The sequence below is a fragment of the Hemiscyllium ocellatum genome, chromosome 2, assembly GCF_020745735.1.
Source record: "Hemiscyllium ocellatum isolate sHemOce1 chromosome 2, sHemOce1.pat.X.cur, whole genome shotgun sequence".
In the NCBI taxonomy this organism is placed as follows: Eukaryota; Metazoa; Chordata; class Chondrichthyes; order Orectolobiformes; family Hemiscylliidae; genus Hemiscyllium; species Hemiscyllium ocellatum.
The window spans coordinates 10,427,905-10,440,920 of NC_083402.1; the positions used below are offsets into that span (position 1 = coordinate 10,427,905).

At 39.1% G+C, this 13,016-nt stretch overlaps 1 protein-coding gene across 1 annotated transcript in view; it reads right to left on the reverse strand.

Moving 5' to 3' along the window:
• Positions 1 to 247: 247 nt before the first annotated feature.
• Positions 248 to 13,016, reverse strand: part of zfyve28 (zinc finger, FYVE domain containing 28) — a 220,930-nt gene continuing 208,161 nt past the window's right edge. Inside the window, exons 11-14 of the mRNA XM_060842758.1 lie at positions 12,056 to 12,172; positions 9,953 to 10,057; positions 2,659 to 2,762; positions 248 to 570 (exon numbers count right to left, since the gene is read on the reverse strand). Coding sequence (XP_060698741.1) covers positions 439 to 570; positions 2,659 to 2,762; positions 9,953 to 10,057; positions 12,056 to 12,172 — 458 coding nt within the window. The 3' untranslated portion in view covers positions 248 to 438. The remainder of the gene's footprint in view (positions 571 to 2,658; positions 2,763 to 9,952; positions 10,058 to 12,055; positions 12,173 to 13,016) is intronic.

Here is a 13,016-nt window from a genome sequence, read left to right on the forward strand (position 1 = left end):
GAACTTTAGCCAACATTTAAACCATAAGGAGTGTATGGCACAGGAACAGAAGGTCATCAAGTATTGCAAACCCTTCAGACAGCGCTCCTCTGCCAACCCTCACCGTCCCTGCAGTGCCTTCCTTCAGTTTAGGATAGTTTTATAATTTCAATATAAATTTGTGGAAGACCATACTACAGTGGAACAACAATAGAAGCTCAGCGCTTCCTTTTAGCAGCTCATTATCAAAATGCATTTAAAAAGGTCAGTACAAAAATTTCTACTTGGAGTTGCAGCTTCTCTCAGAACTACCTCTAAGGAAAGCTTATCCAAATTTCCATTCTAAACTAAAAATAAACAATGCCAAAATAAACATCCCACTGCTGGCATCCAGCATCAGTTGCAACCTTATTGAGCTAGTTCATCCATGCCAGAACCAGGCAGTCCACTCAGCAGTTATCAGATGCTTGGTTTGTCACTGTAGAAGGGCGTCACATGGAATATGTAGCAGTGTGTGCAGACCCGGACTGGTTTCATCTGGCCGTATCGAGGTAAGGGAGCAGAATGAGAAGAGCAACGTGAGCAGAAGATCTGTTAAATGAAAAGGCATTTAAACTTCATGTAGGGATAGGAAATTGGTTAACAGTCAAGTTTTGGAGACTCCCACAACAATTTTGACTTGAAACAGACATATATGAATGGCTCACATAGAACTTACAGTACAGAATCGAGCAGTTCATTCTAAGTGATCTGTAGCAATTTGTGAGCAAAAAGCAGGAACAATGTATAGATTTAGATGATTAGCCATTTACCAACATTGATATTCTATGAGTCATCCATAGTCCACCCAACACATTCTTGTAGTCTCTGCTAAAATATTAACTATTTCTCTTTGATTAAATTCTCTTTGATTAGCTCATAACTGTCAAAATCATTTGGCCCATCTTAGATCAGATTAACTTTCTCAAAGTTGAAATTAAACTTAAACGTTTGTAGTTTTCTGTTATATCATCCTTTTGCAATTTCCTAATCCAAAAAGCTACAATTCTATAAAGCTTATGATGAACGCACTGCAATTTCTTGATCTGTTCCCTTTAGCATGCAGGTATGGAAACCAGCAGCTCCTATGGATTTGCCTAGTTTACCAGATTATTTTCTGTATTGTCATTTGATTTTAATGTCTGAAGTTGACTAAATTCATCACGCCATATTTAAAATGTTTATACTGACCAGAGTAGTTAGACTCCCTACTTCTATAACATCTAAACTACACAATCTCTTCTGATTTATAACTAATAATTAGAATGCAGGTGTCAGTTGCGAAGCTATATTTATGGCCAAATTTGATTACTTTGAGGACATCAAGAACCAACCAGTGAGAGACTGGAGTTAAATGGAGACTAGACAGGGCAGCATTGCTGGAAACCTTGCTTGAAGGGCACCAGTTGAGCTTTTACAACAACTGGGGATTGCTAATGGTCTAATGTCTGGTGATTAGCCCAGAATTTACCAGATTGATTGAATTCAATTTTGCACCATATATTACAATTAAAATTTAACTCAAGACCTCGGAGTTGCAAGTCAAGTATCATAGTCTATAGTACTCTTGTGCTTTGTAATTTGTCGACACAAAGGTAAATAGGGAAATTAGTTGAAGAGGACAGAAGAGAGTTACAATTCATATTTCACAGATTATAAGAATAGGCAAAGATGTGGCAAGCAGAATATAATGTGCAAAAACAGAAAATGTCTATTTGGGCAGGAGGAATATAAAGAGAGTATACTGTCTAAGTGGTCAGAGATTGCAGAGCTTTGAAATGCAGAGATATCTTGGAGTCCTCATGCATGAGTTACAAAAGGATTGTATGTAGGTACAGCAAGTAATTAGGAAAACTAGCAAAGCATTTTCATTTATCTAGAGGGGATTCAAATACAAAGGGTATGATTATGCTGCAGATACAGAGTGCTGGTGAGACTGCATGTGGAGTGCTGTGCAGTGCAGTCACCTTATTTACAGAGGGATATAGATCCATTTGAGGCAGTTCAGTTCAGGTTTATTGGATTAATACCTGGAATGAGAGGGTTGCCTCTGAGAAAAGACTGAACAGGCTGGTCTTGTACCCTCTGGAGTTTTATGAGTGTAAAAATAACTTGACTGAAGTATATAGAAAGCTAATAGACTTTGACAGGTTGAGGATGTTGACTGTTAGGGGAGAAGGTAGAAGAAGGGCTCTGTGTTTTAAAATCCCATTTAAAACAGTGATCAGTCAGATTTGCTTCCTCCATGGGTCATGTCTCTTTTAAACTGTCCCTGAAAAGGTGGGTGGAGTCCAGTCCTTGAATATTAAGACAAAAGTAAACAATGAGGTGAAAGGATATCAGGGGAAGATGGGAATGTAGATTTGAGGTTACAGTTACATCAGCCGTTATCATACTGATTAGAGCAGCTCAAGAGGCTGAATGGCTCTCCTGCTGCTGATTCATACATTCTTCAGTCATGACACACAAAGTTAACATCTTCCTCTCAATTCCAATCAGCGCACCAGCCAGGGAGAAAAACTCAAACATTAGTCAAGTGAAACTGGTTGTTTTTTTTTATGAACTCCATAACAAAGGCATTGAGGCTGGAAACCCATTTCGTTCAAAATTCTCCATCAAGCCCAGTGCTTGACCAATTACCTTTCCACAGCTTCTGCAATGATGCTTCCTTCGAATCACAGTGAATGGTGCCTTGCATGCAGTACAGTAACTGCAGACTTCATCTGGTACCCATTCTGGAGGATCTGTCAGAAACAGGAAAAGAAACTCCATCAGTAACTGGAAATCACGCAGCAAATCATTTCACCAAAGTCTGTAATTTCCACCACCCCACCCCATTCATAATACTATTCAATGATTTTAAAAAATATATAAATATGGCACATTTTCATTTCACACTATTTTAGAATTCAGAAATAGATGTTTCCCCTGGAGATTTGGAGATTGAGGGGTGACCGTATAGAGGTTTATAAAATTATGAGGGGCACGGATAGGGTAAATAGACAAAGGCTTTTCCCTGGGGTAGGGGACTCCAGAACTAGAGGGCATAGGCTTAAGGAGAGAGGGGAAAGATATAAAAGGGACCTGAGGGGCAACTTTTTCATGCAGAGGGTGTGTGTATATGGAATGAGCTGCCAGAGAAAGTGGAGGCAACTGGTACAATTACAACATTTAAAAGGCATCTGGATGGGTATATGAATAGGAAGGTGTTAGAGGGATATGGGCTAAGTGCTGGCAGATGCGACTAATTAATTTAGGATAGCTGGTTGGCATTGACGAGTTGGACTGAAGGGTCTGTTTCCGTGCTGGACATCTCTATGGCTCTAATATAAAAATTTCAGGTGAAATAACTCCGTATTCAAAATTTACATGATGGTGCACTCATAATTAGAGTAGGAATGCACAGAGCAAACTTTCATGAAGCTCTGATTTGATCAGTGATAGCATTGTGCCCAATTTTGGTTGACACCATTTAGAAAATATGGAAGAGGGTGCAGAAAAGATTCATCAGAATGGTTCAGGGATGGTGATTCATCTACAAAGGTTAGGCTGGAAAAGCTGGGTTTGTTCTCCTTGGAACGAAGAAGATGGAGGTGATATCTGATGGAGGTGTAAATTTGTGATAGTTTTAAATCTAAGGTAGACGAGGACAAACTGTTTCTATTAGCTGGTACAAGGACTCAGACACCGATGATATATATTTTTGATGACGAGATGTCAAGAGAAGTCTATTAAGTGGAATATGCACCCACAACAGTGTTTGAAGCAGGGATTATGAATTATTTTAAAGGAAATTAGATTATCACTTGAGGGAGATAAACTGAGATCTTGGGAGATAAACTGAGATCTTGGGAGATACCATGGGAAATGAGACTGACTGGTTTCCACAACACAGGCCTGAATAGACTCAGTCAGCAGAATGGCTTCCTTCCTTGCGATAGACGATAATGAGCGTGCGTACTAAATGGACGTGTGTGAGGGAGGTGAAGAAAAGTTTCAACTGAGCAAGATCCTTCCTGTACTTTCTCTCTCATTTGACAGTCACTTTACTGCCGCTTCCTCAATAGAAACCTGCAAAGTTTGAAAAGAAAACCAGTTATCAAGAACTGGGTCAACTCTTAATGGCACCCGTGACTATCTGTGGTGAGATTATTCTCTTTTAAAAAAAACTATGCCCGGTGTACTTGGAATGCAATTACCTCACAACCTCAACTGCATTCATTTCAATTCCTTTTAAGATACTTATTATGTATTCTTCACTTTGAGAAGGTCTTGATCAACACTTGATTTCGATTTGAAATAATTTCAAATGGTAATATTCCAGTTTTCTCAGTGAAAAGGAGAGCTAGCAGACAAAGGAGCTGCTGAACAGAAGCATTAAACCACAAAAAAAATCCACATTCACAAAAACAGGTTAGTGCACACGCTTTCTGCCAGGAACAGCCTGTGCTGTGCACATATTTTTCCAGTTACAGTGAACAAAGCCAAATTATTTGAGGAAGCTGCTGCCAAGCATAAAGAAAGTGCTACAGTGGCATATTTTAGATAAAATCTGCAGATCAAAATAAACAAACAAACAGTCTCACAGTACCACAAGTGTAACATGCACAACTTTAACAAACAAAAGTAGTTTGAAATTAAAATTAACTTTGAGTCCTTGGATAGATTATGGAGTTGGTATCGGTGACCACTGGTTTGAGGCTGGATACAGTCACAAGTAGAACACCAACATTTTTTTTGTCTGATGGGAAGGTGGATATCACTGAAAATGTGTTGCTGGTTAAAGCACAGCAGGTCAGGCAGCATCCAAGGAACAGGAAATTCGACGTTTCGGGCCAGAGCCCTTCATCAGGATGAAGGGCCCTGGCCCGAAACGTCGAATTTCCTGTTCCTTGGATGCTGCCTGACCTGCTGTGCTTTAACCAGCAACGCATTTTCAGCTGTGATCTCCAGCATCTACAGACCTCACTTTTCACCAGGTGGATATCACTGGCAATATACACAGCCATTTCAGCTGACAGTTAATTGTCAACCTGATTCTATGGACCTCGAGTCACAGGTAGGCCAGACCAGGCAGGGAGGGCAGATATTCTTGCCTAAAAACAATATATAAAAAAAATCAACCAGGAATATATGTGGCCTATTGACTGGAGAACAACCATTAAATTCAAACTCCACAAGAATCCTTTAAAAGAACTTTAAGACAAAAGCAACGTGTGGACACAAATCAATACATGGCTTTTTAGTTTGGACAAGTGTCAAAATGAATAATGGTATGTGGAAAACAATTTCAGGAGACTTCAGCCAATATTACAAATTGGTAGCTGTCAAGTGAAATACAGCAATACATGAAAATTGTGCACTCAGGAGGAAAATGCACACTTTTGGAAGAGCAGTTACATTTAAGTTTGCCTGAATGATTATTGAGGACACGATGGGAAAAGGACCTCCACACAATCAGAATCTCTACAACGTGAAGGAGGCCATTCAGCCCATTGAATCCACACCGATCCTCCGAAGAGCATTCCACCCAGGCCCATCTCCCACCCTATCCCCGTAACCCTCATTCCCCATGGTTAATCCGCCTACTCTGCACATCCCTGGACAGTGGGTAATTTGGCATGACCAATCCACCTACCCTGCACATCTTTGGACTGTCGGAGGAAACCAGAGCATTTGGAGGGAATCCACGCAGACACGGGGAGAATGTGCAAACAAAGGTGGAATCTAATCCAGGTCCCTGGCACTGTGAGGCAGCAGGGTTAACCAATGAACCACTGTGTCACCCCAAATATTGAGCATATTTGCACAAGTTTTAAAAATTATACTGCCCAGATTTATCTGGATAAAAGGTTTTATATTTGTCAAACTCTTTACTGAGAGTTCTAAACTGCTTAGTATTCTAGTTATCAAATACTTTTTCAATAACTAAAGCAAATGCTGAATCTTTGATATCTTGCTGTAACAGCAAGTTGGCTTCCTGTCTTTTGGCATGATCCTAATTAAATTTGGGTTAAATAATTTGAATGTTAATCATTAAAGCAATAAGGTCACAGTAGCGTTTGAAGATTTTGCTGCCTCTATCAAATGAGAGTGTAATAAATAATTGGACTAATTATTTATGCTGGTCATGTTAGTTTTAATAGGTATTGAACTTGCACATGAAACCAAAGATGGGATGCACAGGCCTTGCAGCAAGTATAGCAGCCATTCACCACAATAGCTGGCACAAAGGGAATTGATTACAGGCAGAGACAGGATGAGATCCGCTGGATTTGAGCGGAGGAAATAAAGATCTGACTGTTCTGAAGAAGGGTCACTGGACTCGAAACATGAACTGCTTCTTTTTTCCCCACAGATGCTGCCAGACCTCTTTTCCTCCAGTAATTGCTGCTTTTGTGCATCAGAGATTTCATTCAATTGTACGCAGTTGTGAAAATTTCCCTGCAGGAAGCAATCCTTTCCGTCATGTTTGACATGGAGGTGAACTTTCAACACCATTTTATACCATCACTAAGACCAGCTATTTCCACCTCTGTAACACTGCCTGATTCAACTGTCTAATTTCACCTCTTCCATTCACCAATAAATTTGTAAGGCTACTAATCTGCCCAAGCATTTGCCCATCCTAGAAGTTACCTCCAGACTGGACTACTTGAACAGATTGCTGAACAGGCTGGTCATCCTTGAACATTTTACTCTTTGCAAACCAAGGTTATTTCAAAGTCTGTTGTCTGATCCCCAAGTCACACCAAATGCCAGTCACCCACTATCCATGTTCACTGACTCCATAAGATCCTGGCTATATGATGCTTCAATTTAAAAAGTCTTTATATCCCTCCATGTCTGACCCCTCCTTATTTCCTATTTTCTGTAGCTGTACAAGTTTTCAAAGTATTGTAATTCTGAATTGGGTGCCTTTAGCTGCTTAGATTTTGATCTCTGAATGCCCTTCCTGCTTCTCATTTTCTTCCTTTAAGGCATGGTCCAAAACCCATCTTTTTGACTAAGCTTTTGATCACTGCACCAAAATATTTGTGTCAAATTTCACTTGACATTACTTCTGTCAAGTGCCTTGGGATGCTTTATTACGTTAAATAGTGATAAATACAAATAGTTGTTATTGAAATCTAAAACAAAACAGATAATTTTAAAATTGAAATTAAGTTCATTAAAAAGGAAATCAATAAGAAGGACCTTACATAGATCTGAGAAAACCTGCAATGCACAGTCCCAGGAAACCAAACATATAGAATTAATTGGCATCATTATGGATGGTGCATTTGGCAGGCAGCTCTTTAATAAGTGCCACTTGATCATGATTTATACCTGGCAATTTTTATTCAGTTGAAGAGCCAAAAAGGAATTGACGCATAGAAGCACATACAAACAGGAAACAACAATGAGGACCTTAGGAGAGCACTCAAAAGAAAAATGATACACAATCGTAGACATAAAGGAAGCAAGAGATGAGAGGGAAAGAGCATCTTTACAAGAAAAAAAATGAATGCATAAGGAGAGCTGCGTCAGACAGAGTGCATACATCAAGAGGCAAAGCCCCCACCCCCCCCACCATCCCTCCCCACACACACACACACACACACGATGGTCAAAGGCTAACAGTTTTAGCTTGTCTTTCTACCTTATGTGAGTTATGTGAGAAAACAACAAAAAACAAGTGCGTTTGCTTGTATCACCTGCATGGAAATTCTCTTACGTAATTTTTATCAGTTGAGCTGTTTGTCAATTTAAGTACAATCTTCCTCTTTTATTCATTTATCCAAGCACAGGAGATTAAGGACACATCATCAGCTAGGCATAAGAGACACACCACACTCTCAATAATTTTCTCCAGCTCTTGTAACTTTCCAAGAACCTGGCTACAACTACCAACCCAACAGCACAATGTGCCAGCTAGCTTCTCAAAGCTTGCTAAGCTGAAGTCATCGGCTTACCTGGAGCTACAATTTAAATAAGAGTTCTACCGCTCCATATTCAATGAATAAGTCAGATTGCTGCTTAATCATCAAAACAACCTTGAAAAACAGCAGGGATTTGTGGCAGACCAACAAGTTAGATACTTGAGCAGAGATTTGACTTTTCTACGAATGTCAACTATGAACTTAAATTCCCAAGCAGTTCCTGACTGATTCTGCAAAGGTTTCAGGTTGAAGATACCCTTCTATAGCAAATTCTGAATTTAGGTTGTTACGACATGGTGGTGAACCCTTCTGCTAATTAAACCAAACACCCAGAAAAGCACACCTCACCTCGTAATCTGTTAAAGTATGAGTGACAGAACTCCCAAATTCCACTATTTAAAGGAAAAATATGAATTTATTCTTTAACTCTAAAGTGAACATTAAAAACAACTATTTACAAGTCTAAGCCTCCTTTCTCTGAACTGCTTGTTACCTGCCTTCAACTCTATAACAATATATTGTTCCAAAAAACACCCCTATTAAAATTACATCAATTTAATTTTCAAAATCCTACAGCAGCTGCCATCTCCGGTGTCTGCCTTCCTCTGGCTGTAGATCTCCCTGGATTGTCTTTGGTCTTTTGTTGCAAAGATGTACCATATGAAAAGGTACCTTTGATAGGGAGTGTTTTGCTCGCAGTTGGTCGTTCTCTCTCTGGCTAACTCTCACAATGCCTGCTTCTTTATACCCCAAACATCGAATTGTCTCATTGGTTCAATGTTTTCAAAACATTAAATTCATATTTGATTGGCTTTGAGTATCTTGTGGCATAATTAAAATTGATTGGTTAAATCCGAACTATTGTGAAAACACAGCAACCAAAACTCAGGTATTTGCTTCACAGCCAAATGTTACATATTTTCAATTTTCCAGTACACACTGAGACTGCTAGTCAGACACATGACAGGTGCCTGCAAGCTCTCAGTGCAAAACAGCTTTCACTCTCTCTTAAAAGGTACAGCACACGCCTTCAACTCCATAACAAGATACAAACTGACATGATATAGAGTCAACAGGTTAATTTGCTTTTATAAACATAATGAGCCATTTCTCACAGCCCAGGAAATCCAGGAGTGCTCTTCAGAGAAGCTGAAGAGTTGTAATAAAAACAAAGTCAGCTTCACATCAGCTCTGATGAACACCTAGACCCAAAACGTTAGCTTGCTTTCTCTCCATGGATATGGCCTGACCCCGTGATGTCCAACATTTTTGGTTTTCAATACAGATTCCAGTACCTGTAGTAATTTGCTCTTGCAACAGTAAAATGCCACTGCGTGCTCTGCTGCGAAGTCCTCAGATAAGATGTGATACACAGACACAAACAATACTGCATAGTGTCCCAGCTACAGACTAAATGGCAGGATAATCACTTCAAACTCAGCAAATGAGGTTATCCCTTATTCATGGGGATTTGCAGTGACTAAACAAACAAAAAAAAATTGGAGGATACAAAGCCAGAAGCTATTCTTCGGGTAAAACTGGGCAGTCCAATTAGTTCTCGAATACTTTATACATAGCTGTTCAAGGTGTCCCATATAGTGAGGAAGGACCAAGATCAATTTCCTGTGAGGAATCTTCTGAAGCTAACTGAGCAGAAGTCACTCATCCTGCTCAAGGGAGTTTATACATTTCAAATACTGAATTTTACATAGGGCGTAAACTGAAAAAGGAAATAAATTAGTCAAAGTCAGTAAAAATTAAAGTTTCAGTAAATATTATGAAGACCTTGGTTCAATGAGATGATTTGCTTTATATTGTCAAAGGTGCTATTGAATAGTGCCAAGTCAACATAAACCCCTCCCTCAACAACACTTGCAATTTTATTTCAAAACACTGAAACACAGTCAAGCAAATCAACAGAAAATCAATTCACACAACATTTAATGTTTTAAGGCAGCTATCTATCCACTTCCAAATGTTATTACTATATTAAGAAGTGCTCAATACATCACCTTCAAGGTCCTCATCTCTTGCCTTGTCAGCAAGTTCAGAGGCAGACCCACTTTCTCGACATAAAGCACAGTCTTCAAGTGCAGGACTTCTCAATGTCTGGTCACCTGAAACAAAGAAGCCGACGGTATTGGAGCAAACTCAGTCAAACTTGTAAACTCAACGAATAGTTTTTATATTTATATACTCAGTTATAAAACAGGGCTTCACTGTTGCCCTTATTTGGTTAGCTCTTAGATGGATGGTTGGTCTGCGATATAGAGTGATGCCAACAGCATGGATTCAACTCCCGCACTGGCTGAGGTTATCACGAAGGACTCTCCTTTTCAACCTTGTCTCTCACTTGAGGCATGGTGACCTTGAGGTGAAACCATCACCAGTCATCTCTTTCTAGTGAGACAGACTAGTAAGACAATGATGAGTTAACTGTCACCACTTTTACCTAGCAACTCAGGTTTTCCTATAGGTAAGCCTGCAAGCTTTTCACACTGTAGTGTCAGCTGTAGCTCAGTTGAACTCTTGCCCTCGACTCTGAAGGGTCTGGGTTCAGGTCCTACTTCAGGACTTGAGCAGAGACATTCAGGCAGACAGTCAAATGCAACTGGAGTGCTGCTCTGTCTGAGATTTCATCTTTCTGGTGAAATGTCAAACTGAGGCCCAGTCTTCGATGGATGCAAAAGATACTATTTCAAAAAAAAAGTCAAGAGCACTCTTCCTACTGTCTTGTCAAATATTTATTACTCAGACATCACAGAAACAGATTTTCTGGCTATCTCATAGGAGGCAATGGACAAGTGGTATTAATGCTGGACGATTAATCCAGTGACCTAGGTAGTGTTATGTAGGCCTGAATTAAAATTCAACTATGATAAATTAATTTGAATTCAATAAATATCTGGAATAAGAGTCCAATAAGAGTCTAATCATGAAAACAATGTCGGTTGTCAGAAAAATCTATCTATCTGGTTCACTAATGTTCTTTAGGAAAGGAAACTGCCACCTTTACCTGGTCTAGCATACACGTGTGATTCCAGACCCACAGCAATGTAGTTGACTCATAACTGTCTTCTGATCAATTAGGGTTGGGCAATAAATGTTCGCCAAGCCAGCAAAGCTCACATCCCATGAATGAATTTTTTAAGAAAGTTCTTCCATGCTTCCAATATTCCAATAATGACGACACATAAGAATCAGCTCATTGTGTTCGAAGTGCTTTAGCACATTCCCCAGTTACAACAGAAATATAGCAATTCCTATTTCTTCTTTTTGGTAAAAGAAACTTTATGCAATTAATCACCATCACATTTTTTTGTTTGTAGTTACCTATTTAATTATAGTTTGTGTTTGGAGATCAGAAAGAGCCAAAAAGAGCACTCTCCACTCTTTTGTTTTCTTGCAATTGCTGTCCATTACCTGGATCACATGTGGGAAACTAGATGAAGTTCTCAAGAATAAAAACTTCTAGGCAATCTCCTTACAGTGACTGAAGTAACTCAATAATGTGCATTCAGCAATGGTGAAGTCTTTTACTATCGAGATTTGCAGAAAAAAATGAACGCCATTGTATCGTGCTCAAACTTTCCTCAGCATCCTCTGGGCCATTGGAAAAGAGAGGTTTCTCACATTGCAACACCCTAACTATAACAAAATGCTTTTTTTCTGCAGGAATTCAAATCATTATTAGTGCTCTCTCTCACATGGACTCCACTGGCTTAATGAACCTAGCCACACAAATGGGTTTTTTTTCCAGACTGAAACCATAGGACTTTTGCAATAATCCACCATCTGCTGTTGGAGTGCTCGACCCCAATCACTTATGACTCTAACAGAAACCTTTGTGCAGATTAGAAAAGATATTTTAATTGAAATTTAAAATTTGTTTTAGGATGTAGATTGCTTACAATCCAAAAATAAAGTCGATTAGAGATTTAAAAAATCTCTTCCTATAATAGTCACAAATGGATTACAAAGAAAATAGATTTAATAACATACTATGCAGGTAAACATCTGAACTGACGAACATTTTGTGGTTTAATAAGCTCCTATGTAAGAAGAGATGAGTTAATGTTACAGCCATAAATCTGTTCCCAAAGTTACCTGATTACCTTTTTTCTCTGTCCTGCTGCCCTCATATTGTAACTTAGTCGCCATGACTTCAAACAGGGTTTTAAGAATGCTTCGCAGGTCACTTGCATAGTTAGTCTGTAGTTGATCAGCAACACCTATAATGTTGACAGAGAGATTTTGTTTTTAAAATCTAAGCATACATAATTTTCTACTCACGGACTTGTAAACGATGAAGTCACTGGATTTGGTTGTGATGATGACAAAGACACCGCATGGGGTTATAGAGAAGTAGTGATTAAAATCTGGCTGATGGCCATTAATGTTGAATTGTAAGGTCATGCATTTTGGCAGGAAGATTCAAAAGGCAGATTAGTATTTCAATAGAAAGAGACTCCAGAACAGTGCAGCATAGAGGGATCTGGGTGGCTTCTGCATAAAACGTAACAAATATTAGCAATGCAGGTACAGCAAATAATTAAGGCGGCAAATAGAACTTATTTCTTCATTACTCAGGGCTTTTAAAACAGGGAAGTCTTGTTAGAGTTCTACATGTGATTTAGACCCCATAATTTTCAAAATGATATCAATGGAGGCACTTCAAAAGAGGTTAGATTAGTTGGAGCACAGGGATGAAGGAGTTAACTTATCAAGACTGGATAAACAGGAATTAGAATATAGAAGAACGAGGGGTGATCTGATTAAAACATTGATGATTCTGAAGGCTCTTGACAGGTTGTGTGTTGAGTAAACATTTCCATTAGCTGGCAAGTTTTGAATTAGGGAGATATAGGCATAGAATAAGGGTATACTCATTTAAAAATCAGAAGTCACACAACACCAGGTTATAGCCCAACAGGTTAATTTGAAATCACAAGCTTTCAGAGCGCAGTCCCTTCGTCAGGTGACTTCAAGAAACTTGACTAATGAGTTAAAAACTGAAAATGTGTTGCTGGTTAAAGCACAGCAGGTTAGGCAGCATCCAAGGAATAGGAAATTCGA